The sequence below is a fragment of the Triticum dicoccoides genome, chromosome 7A (genome assembly GCF_002162155.2).
Source record: "Triticum dicoccoides isolate Atlit2015 ecotype Zavitan chromosome 7A, WEW_v2.0, whole genome shotgun sequence".
NCBI lineage: Eukaryota > Viridiplantae > Streptophyta > Magnoliopsida > Poales > Poaceae > Triticum > Triticum dicoccoides.
The window spans coordinates 540,933,227-540,952,814 of record NC_041392.1 but is presented as its reverse complement, the minus strand read 5'-3'; the positions used below and the strand labels follow the sequence as shown (position 1 = coordinate 540,952,814).

Here is a 19,588-nt window from a genome sequence, read left to right as displayed (position 1 = left end):
AGTAGCCCGACCGCTTCGATGATGTTGCGACAACATGCTTTGATGGCTGTGGTGTGCTTTGATGGTTGCGATGCTACGACGACAACCTGTCCGCCTCAATGATGTTGCGACGGTGGCGTGCTTCGAACGATCACGACCATGCAGCGACATCGTGCTTCGACGACAGCAGTGATGCTCCGATGAAGGCCCGACCACTTCGAAGATGTTGCGCCGGCGTGCTTAGGCCATGGCAATGTTGCGACGATGGCACAGATGGTTCGACGATGCTATGACGACAACCTGACTACTCCGATGCTGCTGCAGTGGTATATATGCTTCGACGACGGCTGCGACAATGTAAAGGACACTACTCTAAGCATTGCTATATCAAAGCAACCATTTGGGAGGAGGGATCCAAGCAACCGCGACTCCATTAGCTTGCTAGCACAAAATCCAACAAACACTAACAATCAACGTCAAGAGTATGGTGTTATGGAATTCTCGTTTTTGTGCTTGCTATGTGCTTCCGCTTGAGATTATTTGTAACATCACATACATGTGTAGCTACGTGGCTAAGCAATAAACATCATGCGTGAAGTAGAAGCAAAATGGAACCGCTAAACAGTCGCGGGGTTCAATCATATCCAAGCGCGCGACTAGATGCTACCATGACCACATAGTCAAATAGGTGGGTTAACTTCACGTGGGAACAGAGCGATGCTTCATGCCACATTGATCAAACAGCGACAGACACGGCTGATGAAGCCAAGAAATCATCGTACTTTTTTAAACGTTTTCCTTGTTGTATCCATGTCTATGGAAATGTTTCACACTATTATTAACCGAATATTTTCATTTAAAATATTAATTTGTTTGAAGCAATTTTAAAATATTAAATGAATGTATTTTTTCTCCGCAAAAGAAAACAATGTATTTTTTCTATTTTTTTAGAACAAAATGTATTTTTTCTAGCGGATACCTGATTTTTTTTGGAACCCTATGGCCAGAAGGCCCACGACGAGTCCCCGAAATGAACGCACTTCTCGTTCAGTCCGACCTTCCTTGATAAATAGGCTAGCCAAGCCGAGCCGCGTCCCTCCTACGGAGTCCCACCTCGCCGCCGCCAAACCCTCGCCCCTCTTCCACCGGAGCCCACCGAGCTCTCCCACTCCAGAAATTCTCCGAGCGGGAGCTCGCCCCCTCCAGCGCTGCGTCCTCCTCCAGCTCCAGAGGTAAGCCCTAGGCCCTCGCACAAATCTTGTGATTCCACTCATCTCCAGCTCGCATCCATGTCTCGGCCGGATTGGTTCTAGTTTGCGCCCTGTTCATGGTGTGATGTCTAGGGTTTGTCTCGCAGGGGCTGGTGTTCGCGAGATTCCCGTTGGTTCCCGCGACCCCGCGCGCAGTATCCCCTGGGCGGGCTCGTCCGCCATGTTTCCGCCCAAAGGTCCCAATCCCTACGGGCAGCAGCCACCATACGGCGGGCAGCAATCTTACGGCGGCCAAATCGTATGTCTCTCAAAAACGCGCTGATCTGTTATCTGCTTAGTTGTTATATCCAGATGTGTGGCAGGTTCTCATCTTTTATGTGCGCAAAAACCTGCGCTCTTTTGCCCTACTTTTGCGTGCAGCCTGGTAGCAGTGGATTTGGGGCCTCAGCTGCGGCAGGTGCCCGCGCCGGACAGGGTGCTGCTGGGCAGTATGGAGGGCCTTACGCGTCGGTGTATGGCACACAGCAGGTGGTTAACTAACCGCAGTTCGTGAACATTTTTCAGAATTGGTTTCGCTGTGCAATTTGTTACCCTCCTAATGCCATCCATGCTCACTACTGTTACTGTTTAAGTTGCTCTGTGAGTTGTTGTTAGGGGGAATCTTTATAGCAAAGGCAAATAATGAAGGTTATTAGCTGCCAGTTCGATGCCTTTGGAGTGCAAATGGTTAGTAGAACTGCGCAGCTTCATGCTCTCATAAATCTGATGTATCCACATGGACATCTGAGATAAAAGAAAGCACTAGGTTTGGCCAGTGCTGAAGAGGCTGGCCAGGATTATTGGTTCTAGCTAAAATAAAATTATCTAAAATTTTGCTGTCTGAACCCAAGTAAAACTAAGGTGTCCTCCTGGGCCTGATTTTTTTGTTTGTTTATCCTTTCCTTTATCCACATGAAGAGCAATTAGTATCATGTCATCCCGGCATTGTGCCTAAATTGTTTTGGAATGTTTAAAAGGTCACTGATTCTGTTAGTCCAAAAAACCTAGGAATTGATAATGGCCCTGTGGGATAATCGTACAAAATAAGAACCAGATATCTACAGATTTTAAAGATAAGTAGCAATGATGCAGCATCTAGCTCATATGCCCCTTTTGAGTGGCTGATGTTATCACCCGTCATAATCTATTAGTCCACACTAGAATATTGCTCTGAAAGATGCCATTCTATAGATTACTCAATGTCCAAAACATACTAGTTATGTATGCGGTATGCATCTTTCTATATATATCCTGATAGTGAGGTTTAAGCTTCAGCTTAAAACTGCAAGAATCTGAAGGATCGCAAGTAAAGGTTGCCCTCAAGCCATCTCCTCCACCTTGCCCCTCCCCTGCATAGGTCTGTCAGATCATGCCCGGACGGTTTAGTGGTGTTAGAGACTTCTGAGGGTTTTTGCAAACTAGATATATTTCTGATTTTCCACCACAGATAGGAAACAATGGATTGATTCTGTAGCACTTATCTACAGCTACATAATCCCAAGGTCAGCATTGTGTTGTTGCTGTTTCATTCTTTGTGCCGCGTAATTACCAGGTGATTTGATGTCTGTTTCATTTTGCAAGTTTTTCTTGTCTCCAAATAAGAATATGGCAAAATATAATAGATCCCACCAATTATCATTTCATTTATGTGAATGCCCCTACCATACTGATTAATGGCAGGACAGAGTAGAATATGGTTTGACCAATTATCATTGCATTTATGACGATGCACCATCAAAACAACCGAGCTTGCACCAGGCATGTCATATTCGATATTTTTGAAACAAGCAATGCTAGAGTGCATATTTCAGAATTTAACAAATTGGGTCCTCTTTTAGATAAGGAGTGCATATTTATGTGAGTTGGCTATGTTAACTGGCTTGGTGTCATAGCAGTACCTCGAAGCAGCGAACAGATCAAGTGCTGGAATAATTTGCTGGCTAGTCCACTAGCACTGTAGTTGGTAGTCACGTAGTATCACATAGCTTATCTGTATATCAAGGAATCAAATGATTTGGGGAAAAATTAACATAAACATACTCTTTTAGGTTAAGAAGCTGTTCCTGGGCTGAATTTATCTCGTGCGTCATTTAATATAAACTTATATATACTTGCCTTCACATAATATTTGTAATTTTGTGCATTTTATCAGATTTAACGCGTTAAGTCACTTTACCAGTAGTTCGTACCATGAAGAGCGGACACCAGGAAGAGATTTCTGTTAACCATTCATGTCTTTTTCTTTTGCTATTTCTCAGTTTGCACTTTTTAGGCCTTGTCTCAGTGTCCATCTCGTCTCTTTGTTTCAGCTGTATTGTATGTTGATTACTTTCTTCCATGGTCAGATCTCACCTCCTTCTAGTTTCAAGTGGCACAACTGTTTCATGAGTTCTGTGCATGATATCTTAACTGAATATCTGGTTAAACATTTTGCAGGTTGGGGGAGTTGGTGGCAAAGGTCCGGATTCTTCTAGTCTTCCTAGCCTGCCACCTCATACATCTTCACTATCTCAGTCATCCAAGTTCTCATCTGGATCTGCAGGGTCTAACTTGGCAAGACCAAACGATGACTATATGGCTGTGCGTGGATATGCACAGAAGCTAGACCAGTATGGTACCGATTACACATCAGAGAGAAGAATGTATGGTGAACACTCAGCTAATCTTGGCAGGAGGGATGGCCTTACTGATTTGGATAGAAGATATCCTGATCATATACCTGCAGCCCATCAGGTCAATAATGTGTGCTCACTTTTTTTGGGGCTTTCCCCCTGAATTATTTAATTTAGCGAACTTAATCTTATGACCACCTTTTTTATATCTCAGATTCATGACCGTGTAGAGCAGGTAGTGTTCTTTCCCTTGCAAAACTACGTTCTGCGCCATTTAATGCTGTCTGTTATAGCTAATAATTAATTCTATTCTGTTAATTTTTCAGGGTTCAACAATGCGCCATCAGCCACTTCTGAAAGCTCAGCTGGCGCCTGTGTCTGATATGAGGTACGTTAGCTCACAGCCAGAGCCAGGTCATATATGTTGTTCAGGTTTTTTGTCCACATGGTAGACCATAATCATTCTCACTTTAAAAAGTGCATCAAATGAATGACTATCTGCATGTTCCAAACATCTCTTCTTAGGACTAAAATTTGTTAGTTATTTTAATGTATGCCACCGGCACTTTTGGAAAGCTAAAATTTGCGATCCTTCGTGTGTTTTATCACTGCAACAAAACATAGCACATGCACTGAGTAAAGTATGCATTTCTGGCAGACAAGCCGATTACTTTGCAGGAAGGTCCGCTCCAATCCATCAAGAATCTCAGGAAATTGGTACATATGGAAGGGCTGAAGCTGACCATCGCAACTTGTCCATTCTTGGGAATGTTCCATATGGAGGACAACAGACATCATCATTGTTGGGTGGCGCCCCTAGGACAAACATTGATAGTCTTGGCTATGGGCAAGGATCATCAAGCAGTGGTTATGGGATGAGTCTGCCCCCTGGTCGTGACTATGCCTCGGGGAAAGGCCTTCTCCATCCATCTTCAGATTCTGATTACCGTGACAACATCTTACCCCGTGCACGTCAAGGCATCTCCATGGTCGATGAACGTGCAATTGACCGGATTGGTTATCGTCGTGAGCTGGATCTAAGAGATGAGGAACGTCGAAGGGATCTGCTACTTGAAAGGGAAAAGGAGCTTGAACGGGAACGGGAACGGGAGTTGCGAGACCTTCGAGACCGTGAAAGAGAAAGAGACCGTGAAAGAGAAAGAGAACGTGAAAGGGAAAGGGACCGTGAAAGAATAAGGGAACGTGAAAGAGAAAGGGAGCGGGAGCGTCAAAGGGAACATGAAAGAGAACGTCTTCGCGAGCGCCGCGAGAAGGAGAAGGAGCGGAACAAGAAGCATGTAGCTGATTCAAGGCGTGAGCGCACTCCACCTAGAACCCCTGGTGATCGACGACGTTCTTCTTCTGTTAGGTCTGAGAAGCCTTTGCGGCGCCTTTCACCTCGACGTGATGCTGTGCATAGGTGTCTCCATGTTCTCTATAGCTTTGTGGATGCGCTTCGTCTTTGGTGCAGCCTTTTAAACTAACACTTTCGTTTGTTGTCCTGAAGGCATCGTTCACCTATTAAAGAAATAAAGCGAGAATATTTGTGCAAGGTAAACGAACAGTTGTGTTTGTCACAGTGTTCTTGCAAAAATCAATTGATAGTATTAATTCTTTACGTGCCTCCTTGATGCACTCTGGTCTCCAGTTTCCTTCACTGCTGTCCTTGTAAACCCTGAGATCTTTGCAAACTTATACGTCCACTCTCAGAACTAATATCTGAGAGATTCTGGTTCCACTTACCCATCTATCTACACCAATCCTTGTTTTTGCCTTCCTAGCCACTTTCTCTTTTCTGTTGCCACTTGTCTGGAGATCTCTCATTCTTTATTCTTCCAATTTGGATAACTTGTAAGACTATTCACACCTTAAGCATAGATTGCACCAGAGTGGATATGATTGAGCAATCACGGAGATGTTTTCCATCCTCCATTTCTCTCCGCCTCCTTTATATGCAAACATCATATTTAGTATGTTCAGTTATGCAGCAGTTTTAGTCTGATGCCCAATAGGAACTCATTGCTAATTGGGCTGTCTGGTGCAGGTTTTGCCATTTCGTTTGGTGGATGAGGAGAGAGACTGTTTATCTTTGACAAAAAGATATCCTAGGCTATCAGTTATTCCAGATTTTTCTAAGGTTTGACATTCTATTCATGAATGTTGATGATCAAAGCTTAACGTGAAATCATGGTACTGTAGATTTTTTTTTGCCTTGCTTATTTGTGATTTACTTGTTCTGTAGATTGTCTTGAACTGGGCTAAAGAAAGCCTAAATCTTTCGCTGCATACACCAGTGAGGTATGCTTTTCTATTGGGACTACATAAGTAGATACATGTACTGTTCTATTGGTTTTCTTGCTAAATGTTCTTGAGCTTCCTATTAATGACATGTTTTATACTGTGTTGCTGTAAAATAGCCTGGAGCATGCCATCTGTGAAGATGACGATAAAGCTGATGAAAGCGCACTGGTCTCTTCTGAGAATACATCAAGCACAAAGACCCCTGAAACGATTTGGAATGCAAAGGTCTTTTTGTTTATAATGTTGTGTTCATTTTGAAGTATGAACTATATTAAGTTGTAGTTGATTTGAGTAGTAGCTCCCACAATAAGTAGAGATAGTGTTTATTTGAATGAATTATGTCATTGTACATGCTATAGCAATACTTGTAGAAAGCATGTGGTATATAACTGTCGTGGGCATTAATACTCACTTTGTAGAAAATTATTGCTTGCAAGTACATGAAGTGCAACCTGTGCTGCTGACCTGCACTATCCAAGGGTGTTATGGTCTTCCCCTGGATATCATGCTTGCCCCTCGAGCAATCTTTTGAGAAATGCTAGTCCAATTCTAGCTTTTGGTAGGATGAATTTCCCTTGCATGAAAAATATGTCTTCATCTATGTTTTTAAAGCGTCCCTAAGGCGACGCCTAGGCGACGCCTAGGCGTCGAAGCGCTCCCCCTCCGCTTTGGAAAATCGACCGCTTTGGGCGCCTAGGCGTCCAAAGCGCCCGCCTAGGCGTCGCCTAGGCGCCAAAGCGCCCCCCCTCCCTAAGGCGGTAAGGCGTCGCCTTAAAAACATAGGTCTTCATCATTCCATCACATTGTGACATAGAGACGTCTCAGAAAATAAAGTTGTGCTAGTACAATTTTATGTTGCATATGTAATCTAGTTATTGCGGTGTTTGTATTTATATGTCTCCATGGTAGTCCCATCGCGTGCTTACCCCCTAGCCTTTGCCTAATCTTTTTTTGTTGAAACTGGAGGAATGTTTCCATTGCATTTACTCATCTGATATTGTAAAAAATCACAAGAGTCTGTCTTGGGGTCGACGTTGGCTTGGGTTTTGCTTTTAGTGCTTTTAAGTAATCCAAAAAAGAAAAAATCTATCTCACGTTGGCTGGATATAGAGGCACTTGTTATGCTGTCTTTACCTTACAAGGTAACTCCAACCATCTTGAAGTAATTTCCTTCTGTGCTTACATATATGCCCATGTGCAGGTACTTCTGATGAGCGGTATGAGCAATGGCGCCTTTGCTGACATAACGTCGATGAGAAGTACTGAGGAACGAGTGGTGCACTTGAACAATATCTTAAAATTTGCTGTATTCAAGAAGGATCGTTCACTTCTTGCTATTGGAGGCCCTTGGAATGCAGCACTTGATGGTGGAGATCCAGTGGTTGACTGTTCTTGCTTGATTCGAACGGCTATCAGGTATGCCTTCATCAAGTAAATGTACCATGGATGACTTGCAACTCTGCTAACCCTTCTTCTTGGACAGATATGTGAAGGAACTGGTTCAAGTCGATCTATCTAATTGTACCAGTTGGAATCGTTTCCTCGAGGTACTTCTAAATCTATCTCAGCACCTTCTTGGAACTGTATTTCTTGAATATAGTCTTCTTTAGATGGAAAACATCACCCTTCCATGATATACCTTTTATTTAACTGGTCATAACTGGATTCTCTTCTGAATTGTAGAAGCGCAAACACATATATCATTCCAAAACTATATAATGCACATTTGCATTATGACTCTTTACCAATCAGTTTGCTTCTTGTTAAATTGTTTGACATTTCTCTGCTATTTGTGCTTTAAAATCTCCCCTATCCGAAATGACAATATTCCAAAGGATATTTGTGCTAATAACCATCAGAATATTAGACATTATGACTGGTAACTGGTCAGTTGCAACTGCGATATCAAGCCCTATTCGTATGTGGTTTATTGGCTCTTCCATAGGATAATATGAGAGCATTTACTCCAGTAATTAAGTCATTCGCTTTTCAAGGCATGCTATTATTGCTGAAGTCATCAGCATAATGTAATACATGCATTATACTGCAGGTCCATTACAACAGAGTTGGCAATGATGGACTTTTTAGTCACAAAGAAATTACTGTACTGTTTGTGCCAAACCTGTCGGAATGCGTACCATCTATGGATATATGGAGGGACAACTGGATCGCATACCGAAAATCAAAGATAGAAAGGGAGCAGCTGATTATGAAGAAGGAAAAGGTAAGCTTGTGGTTACTATTATAACATACTTTGTTTTCTTCTGAAACAGCACTAATGGTTCTTACTTCCCGTTGCATTTTAGAGCCCAGGTGATCCAAAGGAACAGAAACAAGGTTTGAAAGACCCTCACTTATCATTCACTGCCTTTTCCTTGCCTAATGAATAAAATAATTAATCCTTGTTTATTTGTCAGCAGTTTTAGAGGAGCCAAGCGATGCTAAAAGTACGAATGATCAATTGAAGGAGGGTGATGGTGCTGCTAAGATTGAGAAAATTGATGCTGATATGGAAATGAAGGAGGGTGATGGTGCTGCCAAGATTGAGAAAATTGATGCTGAAATGGAACTGAAGGAGGGTGATGGTGCTGCCAAGATTGAGAAAATTGATGCTGATATGGAAGAGCAGGGCAAAGATGGAGATGTCAATCTTGCTGGTGATGGTGGGAAGAATCCTGACAATGTTGGGAAGCAAGTTGAGAAGACGGTGGGGGTTGTTGAAGAAAACACTTCTGGTGATGCTTCTGTTGACCATGTCACTGAGGATAAAAAGCCCATGAAAAAGAAAATAATAAAAAAGGTTGTGAAAGTTGTTCGAAAAAAGCCAACTGCTGAAGCTCCAGTGGATAAATCACCTCAGGTTGACAAGAATGCTGTGGCAGAAACTGCGAGCAAAACCGTCGAAAAGCACATTGAACAGAAAAGTGAGGATCTTGGGAAAGAGAAGGCGGGAGCTGGCATCGTTCAACAGCCTGAGGCTAAGAAAACTGGGAAGAAGAAGGTCATTCGCAGGATTGTTAAAAGAAAAGTTCCTGCTTCAGCGACTGAGCCAACAGCCCTTGCTGCACCTGCTGAGGCAAGTAAACAAGATGTGGATGTGCAGCCGGAGAAGATTGTTGAAGGCGTCACTGACGCTGGGAATTCACAGACTAAGCTGGAAGAAGGATTGAAAACTCCTGCTGAAGATATTTCAAACCAGAAGAAAGAAGAAGGATTGAAAACTCCAGCTGAGGATATTTCAAACCAGAAGAAAGAAGAAGGATTGAAAACTCCTGCTGAAGATACCTCAAATCAGAAGAAAGAACAGGAGCTGGAGATAAAGGGAGACATAATGACTGATGATCAAAAGGCAAATACAGATAAGGTTAACCAGCAGGAAGTTGTGGAACAGAAAGATCCAAAAATTGATGAAACAGACGGGAAGAGTGTCAAGAAAACGGATGACAACGAAACAAAGGATAAAGACCAGAAGATGGACTCAAAGAAAAAGTCGCCCATTGACACCAAAGAAAAGAAGAAGTCTGATGAACCTCCTAAACACCCAGGATTCATTCTCCAGGCCAAAAAGAGCAAAGAATATAAAGTATGGTCATCATGCTATATAGTTATCTTTTTTATTTCATATAATACTATAAACTATAATTCAAGCATGGTCTTATTGCCTACGAGATCTTATTGAATGGTTTTCATTTGCAGCTCCGGTCAACATCCCTTTCATTGGATGGCCTCCTGGACTACACCGCCAATGATACAGAGGAGTCTGTATTTGAGGTCCATTTTCTGCTCTGGCTTCTGTAATAATTTGCTAATTGTCATTACAAGAGATCCCTACCTCTGCATTTTTTTCTTCAGCAAATATCTCTGTCCTGTATTTTTGGCTGCTACCAAATTTATGAGCATATAACACAAAGAAGTTACTAAATTGCTTTTGTGGTGATGCTCATGGGGCTTGACATTTATGATTGATATGTTCTTCTGTTACTTTTCAGCTTTCTTTGTTTGCTGAGTCTTTCAGCGAAATGCTTCAATACAGAATGGGTTGTGTGATCCTGTCTTTTCTTGAGGTAACTTCCTTGTGCTTTGTCTATGCTTTGTAAGCTTTGACACACGATCAGCAGTTAGCTTTTCATTCAAGTCTACTTCCATCTACTTTGAAGTTTGGTAGCCGAGTATGCTTGCAAGAAAAATGTCGGGTAGCTTGGGCATAACTGAGAATCCGACTCCATTCTACCAATGTTGTTACCAAACTTTAGGATAATTGCTCCCTGTAATGGTCCAAATTGGGACTTGGAAGTTTGTAACCTGGTAGTTCATGGTAATTTTTGTGGAGTGTACTAAAGCAAAGAATTGGTTGCTTCATGAGGGAAGCAGAGCCGCATCCAGTAGGTTTTGGTAGTGATCTGTTTTCAGTTTTCCTCATGTAGCTTGTTTTGTCCGCACAGAAACTTTACAGGCAGTATGTTGTGAGGAGGAATCAACGTAAGCGCCAAAGAGAGGAAGATCTAAAGAAGGAAGACACAATATCCTTGGAGAAGCGACTAAAGACAACTGATGAAAATGTAACTGGAAGTACCTCAGGTAACCCAGGTAAAAATGATGAAACAATAAAAGAGGGTGGAGAAAAGATAATTGGTGATAATTCATCAGCTTCCCATGAGCAACTGGTAAAAGAGGATGACGAGAAGATGAGTACAGATCATGCTGCCCAGGATGAAATGATGAAAGAGGGTGAGGAAAAGATTGACGCAGATCAGTCAGCAGCTGCCTGTGATGAACCTAAAGCTGATGAGAAAATGGAGGAAGAAGATCCTGAATATGAAGAAGATCCCGATGAAGTAGAATATGAAGGCGCCGAGGACATGGATGATGCCACTGCTGAAGAGCCGGCAGAAGCACAGGTAATGCACACATATATCCTCCGTACCCTTTTGCACCACACATAATATACACAACTGCGAAGTGACCGTATATTAGCTCGTGTTGCTTAAGAAACTACTCTTTGTATTACCGGATGGTCTTTTCCTTCATAACAGCATGGATGCTTGTTGATTTGCCCATGTTCCCTCATGTAAAATAATGTATTTCTACATGTGGAACATTTCCAATTAGTTCCAACAGAATTGAAGGGTAGTGGGAAGCTGCAAGCACCAACTCATCAAGCTTGTTATGGAGTGTAGTGTTAGCTCACTTGTCAAGGCTAATTGCTCTAGTTTTACGTCTGGATTATATTTGAGAGCTTACACCACTATAAATATAAAAATATAGATATTGAGATTTCTCTAGTTAAAGTAGTACTCCCTCCGTCCGGGTTTATTGGGCCCGTGAGCCAGCCATCCGCGTCTGGATTTATAAGGCCTTGAATTAATTTCCCTCGATCTTCTCCACTGCATGCGCGCTAGATTCATTAAAACTTCTGATTAATTAGCTGCATGCAAAACGGCGTGCGCAACCTGCTGCATGCCATTAACTGCCCATAGCGCTGGACGTGGGCATGTATTGGCTGCATGCAAAAGTAAAGCTGGCAACCGGCTGCGTGCTATAATTACAAGCCAATCTGATTGGCCTTTCCCATGCTTCAAAATCACACATAATTAGCGTTAATGTCTTGCTTTGGTACCTGAGTTTTGGCTAGCGGGCCTAAGGCTAGTCATAGTAGGAGTAACTTAGGTAGTAACATAGCGCACTTCGAGAAATTTTTGCTTATGTGGCACGTAGTTAATGAGAAGTGGTAACATAGCGCTTCTCAAGACAAGATGAGTCTACAAGCCATTAAATGAAGCCACATATGACACCACTAGTATGTTACTTTGCACTATGAAGGTGGTAACTTAGACTAGTGTCAGATGCATGACACTAGTATAAGTTACTTCCCACTATGACCAGCCTAATAAACCCGGACGGAGGAAGTACGTAGGAATCACTGATTTGGGGATGTGGGCACTGTGATGATGGGACACGCGACATGGATATGGCATTTTTCAGAAACAGCCTTATGGGGATATCTTGAGTTTATATAAATAATTCAAAAAATACAGCAGTAAGGGTAAATTTATATTTTCAAGATGTGAGATCAAAGTACTTCCTGTTTGTTTTCTCTCTACTGCCTTTTCAACGATAGAAAATTCAATCAAGATGGGGATATCTTGAGTTTATATAAATAATTCAAAAAATACAGCAGTAAGGGTAAATTTATATTTTCAAGATGTGAGATCAAAGTACTTCCTGTTTGTTTTCTCTCTACTGCCTTTTCAACGATAGAAAATTCAATCAAGTTAAACAAAGAATAAAGGTAGAGCTACTAGCTTACTATCGTGGATGAGTACATGCTAGCAGCCGAGCAAACAAAGAATAAAGAGAACAAAAAGCGGAGAAAACATAGAAGGAATGTGTGCTTGTAGGTGCTGTGAAACTAGTTATGGGTAAACTGTGCTTACCTTTGTCTATTCATTAACCTCTGCTGCAGAATGAGGATAACTCAAACGAAAGAGAAACCAAGCCAGAAGAGGTAACTGCAGAAGATGATGGAAAGAGGACAACGGAGAATCTTAAGTTGGAAAAAGCAGAAGAGGACAAGCAGTCTGTAGCAGAGAAAGGAGATTTGAAAGAAGTTGAAGAGAAATCTGTTGGTAAGGAGGGAAAGATATCTGGTTCACAAAAAGGAGATTCAGCGAAACATGATGTGGTTGATAAGGACCTGTTGCAGGTACATTTTGCTGTTGCCTCGTATAAGAGATTAGGAGTTGCATTAAAAGTTAAAACTCTGTCTGTTACATGGATCCCAGGTTATTGCTAACATATGATGTTCTTTTCCCTCTATAGGCTTTTAGGTACTTCGACCAAAACAGAGTTGGTTATATAAAGGTAGTGTAATAAGCGATACCGTTGTTCTTTTGGAAGCAATTCGTCATTTGGATACGTGAAGACATTATTCTTATAATTTTTACAAATGCAGGTGGATGATTTAAGGTGCATCCTTCACAACTTGGGGAAATTTTTATCCAACAGGGATGTGAAGGTCAGTCAATTGACTCTGTTCATTGAATTCCATACTATCTTTTTTACCATATCTTCTGGAACTTGATACTTATTTGTTCCAATCTGGTCTTGAAATTTCACCCACTAATTAACTTACCACCTCTTGCTGAAATGCTCCTCTGATTCAAATGAATTCTATAGGATTTTTGGAGGATTTGTATCCTTAGGTCCTTTGATTCACAGTATTGGAATCCTTAGGAATTTTAAAGAAATAAAATTGTATATACGATTTAGTAGCAGTTCTGTTCTCACCTCAATATGGATACCTTTTAACTTCTGGTTAGCTTGATAGTATACGTCTACACCCTAGATTGGTTATAGGTAACTATTAACGATTAGTGAGTACACAATGGAAAAAAATAAGGTGTATTTGTCAATTGGATATACTTGCACTTTTGGGGGTGGTGAGCTGCAGCATGCATACGTCGTGTGGGTTTTACATCCTGCAAAACACTAATAACGGTTCTTGTTTTGATGACCATCTTTTGGATGTTTTTGACCGGCATCTAACGCTGGCATGTTGTTCACTGTCTGCAGGACATGGTTCAAATTGCTCTTGCTGAGAGCAATTCTGCAAGGGATGGTCGCATTATCTATACAAAGCTTGTCAAGAAAGCTGACCTCTGATCTGGACCTGGTTTTGGCCCTAGCAGCTAGTTGAGTTATGGAACTTGTTTGTTGGAGATTCTTGACAGTGAATCGATGATCAATGGAAAGTCACCCGAGTAGTGTACTTCCATGTAGCTGGGAGCTAGTTTTTGTTTCTTTGAATGAATATTTGTTAATGAACTGATATCGTTTGTATGTTGACCTACTAGGAAAATTTCATTAGATTTTTTTCACACAGCAAACATAATGGCCTAATAATAATAACATTTCCTGGTGTTGTATTTTTTATTTTCTTTTGGCGCCACACAATTAATCTTGTGTCAACTATGCCAGGTTGGGAAAACATGAGAATATGACTAGCTACTAGTGTAGTATAAAAGAAAAAATACAATCTCTGTACACTAATGTTAGATGTTTTTGTAGTTCAATTTGAACTGCAAAATTGGTCTTAAATTAGTTTATAGAGGGAGTTCCAATGCTTGATATGCAGGAGTTCCAATGCAAAAGTCTTAAAAAGCCCATAGTTGAGAGCAAGAGAGTAATGGCCAAGTGTACCCCCATGCTATAACTAATCTCGCAACAATAATCCGAGACGTCATTGATGCATGAAGCTTGCTCTTCAAAGTAGTCCACTTGATTCATTAGCGATGCCGGGACAGCGGAGGCCCCTGTGAATGTGTCCATGTTAGTGAGGTCCATAAGTAATACTGCCTCAATCGAGAATTTTTATGAAAATGTTTCATTTGCTTCTTTTCAATGGAAGTTTCATTTTTCCAAAATGTATCTTAATATTTGGCCTAATTCGTCTTCTGATGATCGATTCAACCTCTGATCAAAAAGATAGAACCTTTGGTTCTATTTCATCTCTTCAAAAATATTTTTGCAAGCTGTTTTATATTGTGGGGTGGAGGTAGTATTTAGGCCCAAACATGATACAAACCCATGTATACACATCAAGCCCAACTAGCAGGGAAAACAACCCGATGACTAGGTTTGTTTGCATGCATATTTTTCTTATACATCTAGATCATTTTTCGTAAATAATAAATATAGATCCGTATACATCAAGAACATTTTTTACATGTTTAATCTTTTTAAAAAATACTCCCTCCGGCCCAAAATTCTCGTCTTCTACACACGGATGTATCTAATACTAAAATGTGACTTGATACATTCATATTTAGACAAATTTAAGACAAGAATTTTGGGATAGAGGAAGTATATGATTAACATTTTCAAATACAATGATTAGCATTTTTTCAAATACATGTTTTGATGTCTACTTGTGCCATACACATGGTACATTTTTTGTATACATCTGAAACATTTATTTTACACTATATGTTTAAAAAAAATTAAACACATGTTTTTGAACATTGTTTTTTGAATATGTGTTGAAGCATTGTTTTCAAATTCTATCAACATTTTCTATAAGTTGCACCAACATGTTTTTAACATTGCACACACATTTTTTTTTCAAAATTAAGGGATTTTTTAAAAATATATATGTATTTTAGTTTTGTTAATGTAACAAAGAAAAATCAAAAAAAGGAAAATGAAAAAAACAAAATCGAGTGAACGAACGATATAGTATATATAACGAACTAAAAAAATTGAACCAACAACGCTATTGGGTCGGCCCTTTACCACGTCGCTTCAGGCGAGAAGTTGCTCAAAAAAAGTCACCCCCTCGTGGTTCCTCAAAAAGAAAAAAAGTCGCCCCCCTAGTCTGCTCGCCGCGTTGTCTCAGATCAACCGATCTTGCTAGGGAGTCTGATGCCGCTCTCCGCCGGGCACTACAGACATGTTTGGTTGCTTGCATATAGGCCAACCAGGCCCGTGCAGGAAGACTGTGGCCCGTTTGGTTGCCTGCGTTCATTCTTGGGCTTGCATAGCACGAAACTCAAAGCACCTCTGGCCTGTCTTGCTGGGAACGCTGGAATCGACAGTTTCTCCAGAGTTAGGCATGTGCAATGCACGTGGGCGACGAGGCTTGCACGCGAGGAGCCACACTCGAGAAGCCGCGTTGCTTCCCGAAGTCCCAACAGTTATTCCCCTCACTGCTCACTCTCCCCTCTCCCCTCTCTCCACTCTCACTAACGGCGGCGGCGGCGACTTTCAGCACATCGAAGAACAACAAGGCGACCGCCAGCCCCTTCATTGGCATCTGCATCATCACCTCCCGCACTTTGGCAATGGCAGTAAGCACTTTTTTCACCTCCCCACGTACTCATTCGCATTCCATTCGCGTTTAGGTTCGATCCGCATTATGGGAATGGGGAATCGGGGTAAATAGCCATATGAGTGATCATAACATCATCACGAGTTCGTAGTACCGACGGATTTGAGGTCACTGATCGGAGTACAAGGGTAATGGGTATTGGGGATAAATCTTACACAGTAGTCCTAGATCTTAGCCTCGACGACCCTAGAGGCGGTTGGAGCGGCGGGTGCCCTTGCCCTTGTTATTCTCCTCGAGCCGCACCACCGTCTCTTCTTCCTTGCCGGAGTCTAGATCGATTGTCATGCTTTGTTACACCGGGTGGCAAACCCGGTCAGCAATCTCAATCCATGATATATGCAAAAAAAGATCGGTATGCTTCGGTGTCCTGGCTTCGGCGCCCTTACTACCATCGCAACCGCAACTTCTTCTACCTCCATCGCCATCGCTTCTTGTTCCTCCTCCACCGCCATCACAGTCCTTGTCGTGAAGTACGCTGCGACACAATGGTCATGAGGGCGCCTGTACTCTCTGTACTTGGCCCACCTTGACCTCTGTTGAGCGTCACTGGAATCGGCCTGATTCATGGCCCAACGAAGGATGTCGACTGACATAGCTGTAGCGATCCGATCCCAATGGATTGAAGTCTCTGTGGTTAAGTGTCATTCCTGGATCGGTATGCTGACACACACAGTACTCGAGGAATTATATCAGAGTTCAATCACACACTTATTATGTCGAGGTCCTCATAAAGAGTGATGTATTACAATAATATGGCTGAAGGCCATCTAATAAAATAACTGCGGAAGCTTCGAAGGTAAATGAGTCCTCCAACTCCACGGCAAAACTGAGTGCATGACAACGACCTATCGCATCTTACTCTTCGTCTGAAAATTCTACAACATGAGACGTTGCAGCCGTGTAGGTCAGCACATGGAATATGCTGGCAAGATCACACCATAGAGCAATGATGAAATAGCTATCACTACATGCATATTTGGCTGGTGGAGACTCTAAATTTAACATCTGCATAAAGCTAATTTTTCCCTACAACAAAGGAATAGATTTTATTTAACTACCATGTTTAAACCATTATTGAGAAGGTTCCCCCAACTCAGAGCCAGAATTACCATGTAACAATATTAATAACCCAACAAATTTATTAAGTAAAGTGATGATATCAATCAATAATTCATATACCAGATACTCAAGATGTCCATAACCGGGGAACCGACTAACCATGATTAGTTTATACACTCTGCAGAGATTTGTGCACTTTTCCCCACAAGACTCGACCACCTCCAAGATCGGAAGATCGAGACATAATCTTTCTGAAGCATTAACTCTTTACTCTGGGTAGACAGTTACACCTACTTTCCCCTACATCTGCTAGCCTACCACTGAAAGAGGTCACACAACTTACTCAACTATGCCAGAGCCCATAATGGCTTGTGGCTGCACACGGAAGTTTCTAGCATGAATAATCTTATGATCCCTTTGAGCCTGGGTGGCATTCCATAGGATGATCACACGAGTACTCCAGGATATCCTAGGACAACACTGGCGGCAGCGGCAGGCGGCATCGGCGACGACTGCGGGAGGCGACGGGCAGCTAACGAGGGGAGGAGGGGCCGATGTTGGGGAACGTTGCAGAAAATTAAAATTTTTCCTACGGTTTCACCAAGATCCATCTATGAGTTCATCTAAGCAACGAGTCAAGGGAGAGAGTTAGCATCTACATACCACTTGTAGATCGCGTGCGGAAGCTTGCAAGGTGATGATGTAGTCATACTCGACGTGATTCGAATCACCGATGACCAAGTGCTGAACGGACAGCACCTCCGCGTTCAACACACGTACGGGACGGGAGACGTCTCCTCCTTCTTGATCCAGCAAGGGGAAAGGAGAGGTTGAGGAAGACAGCTCCACCGGCAGCACGACAGCGTGGTGATGGTGGAGAGGCAGTACTCCGACAGGGCTTCGCCAAGCACACAACGGAGGAGGAGAGGTGTTGGGGAGGGGAGGGCTGCGCCTTGGAGGGTCGTGTGGCTGCCCTCCCCTCACCCCTCTATTTATAGGGGGAAGGGAGAAGGGGGCCGGCCCCCTAGAACCCATCTAGGGGGGGTGCGGCGGCCTAGGGGAGAGGGGAGAGGGTGGCTTGCCCCCCAAGCCAAGGGGGGCGCCCCCTCTAGGGTTCCCCCCTCAACCCTAGGCGCATGGGCCCAAGGGAGGGGGTGCGGCCAGCCCACCAGGGGCTGGCTCCCTGCCCCACGCAGCCCATGTGGCCCCCCCGGGAGGGGTGGCCCCTCCCGGTGGACCCCCGGAACCCTTCCGGTGGCCCCGGTACAATACCGGTATGACCCCGAAACTTCCCGGTGTCTGTTTGACAACTTCCCATATATAAATCTTTACCTCCGGACCCTTCCAGATCTCCTCGTGACGTCCAGGATCCCATCCGGGACTCCGAACAACATTCGGTAGTCACATACTAGTCTTCCTAATAACCCTAGCATCACCGAACCTTAAGTGTGTAGACCCTACGGGTTCGAGAGACATGCAGACATGACCGAGACGCTCTCAGTCAATAACCAACAGCGGGATCTGGATACCCATGATGGCTCCCACATGCTCCTCGATGTTGTCATCGGATGAACCACGATGTCGAGGATTCGATCAAACCCTGTATGCAATTCCCTTTGTCAATCGGTACGTTACTTGCCCGAGACTCGATCGTCGGTATCCCAATACCTTGTTCAGTCTCGTTACCGGCAAGTCACTTTACTCGTACCGTAATGCATGATCCCGTGTCCAACACCTTGGTCACATTGAGCTCATTATGATGATGCATTACCGAGTGGGCCCAGAGATACCTCTCCGTCATACGGAGTGACAAATCCCAGTCTCGATCCGTGTCAACCCAACAGCTACTTTCGGAGATACCTGTAATGCACCTTTATAGTCACCCAGTTACGTTGTGACGTTTGATACACCCAAGGCACTCTTACGGTATCCGGGAGTTACACGATCTCATGGTCGAAGGAAGAGATACTTGACACTGGCAAAGCTCTAGCAAAACGAACTACACGATCTTTTATGCTATGCTTAGGATTGGGTCTTGTCCATCACATCATTCTCCTAATGATGTGATCCCGTTATCAACAACATACAATGTCCATAGTTAGGAAACCATGACTATCTGTTGATCACAACGAGCTGGTCAACTAGAGGCTCACCAGGGACATATTGTGGTCTAAGTATTCACACGTGTATTACGATTTCCGGATAATACAGTTATAGCATGAATAAAAGACATTTATCATGAACATTGAAATATAATAATACTTTTATTATTGCCTCTAGAGCATATTTCCAACAGTCTCCCACTTGCACTAGAGTCACCAATCTAGTTACATTGTGATGAATCGAACACCCATAGAGTTCTGGTGTTGATCATGTTTTGCACGCGAGAGAGGTTTAGTCAGCGGATCTGCGACATTCAGATCCGTGTGCACTTTGCAAATCTCTATGTCTCCATCTTGAACATTTTCACGGATGGAGTTGAAACGACGCTTGATGTGCCT

At 42.8% G+C, this 19,588-nt stretch overlaps 1 protein-coding gene across 3 annotated transcripts; it reads left to right on the top strand.

The window, feature by feature from the left end:
• The first annotated feature begins 1,057 nt into the window (after positions 1–1,057).
• Positions 1,058–14,074, top strand: LOC119330516 (protein SHORT ROOT IN SALT MEDIUM 1-like). 3 transcript variants are annotated; one of them, XM_037603626.1, is made up of 24 exons: positions 1,058–1,211; positions 1,337–1,488; positions 1,611–1,718; positions 3,666–3,687; positions 3,772–3,962; positions 4,056–4,076; positions 4,168–4,229; positions 4,500–5,261; positions 5,349–5,394; positions 5,886–5,978; positions 6,084–6,139; positions 6,259–6,367; positions 7,344–7,558; positions 7,626–7,689; positions 8,193–8,366; positions 8,449–8,479; positions 8,563–9,725; positions 9,839–9,913; positions 10,132–10,206; positions 10,585–11,040; positions 12,606–12,845; positions 12,962–13,003; positions 13,095–13,157; positions 13,715–14,074. In XM_037603626.1, the coding sequence occupies exons 2-24, from the start codon at positions 1,411–1,413 to the stop codon at positions 13,802–13,804; spliced, it is 4,236 nt and encodes a 1,411-aa protein (XP_037459523.1). In that variant the 5' UTR covers positions 1,058–1,211; positions 1,337–1,410; the 3' UTR covers positions 13,805–14,074. The 3 variants fall into 3 exon arrangements, with proteins under 3 accessions (XP_037459523.1, XP_037459521.1, XP_037459522.1); XM_037603624.1 differs by having other exon boundaries at positions 3,666–3,962; XM_037603625.1 differs by lacking the exon at positions 4,056–4,076 and having other exon boundaries at positions 3,666–3,962.
• Positions 14,075–19,588: the final 5,514 nt, after the last annotated feature.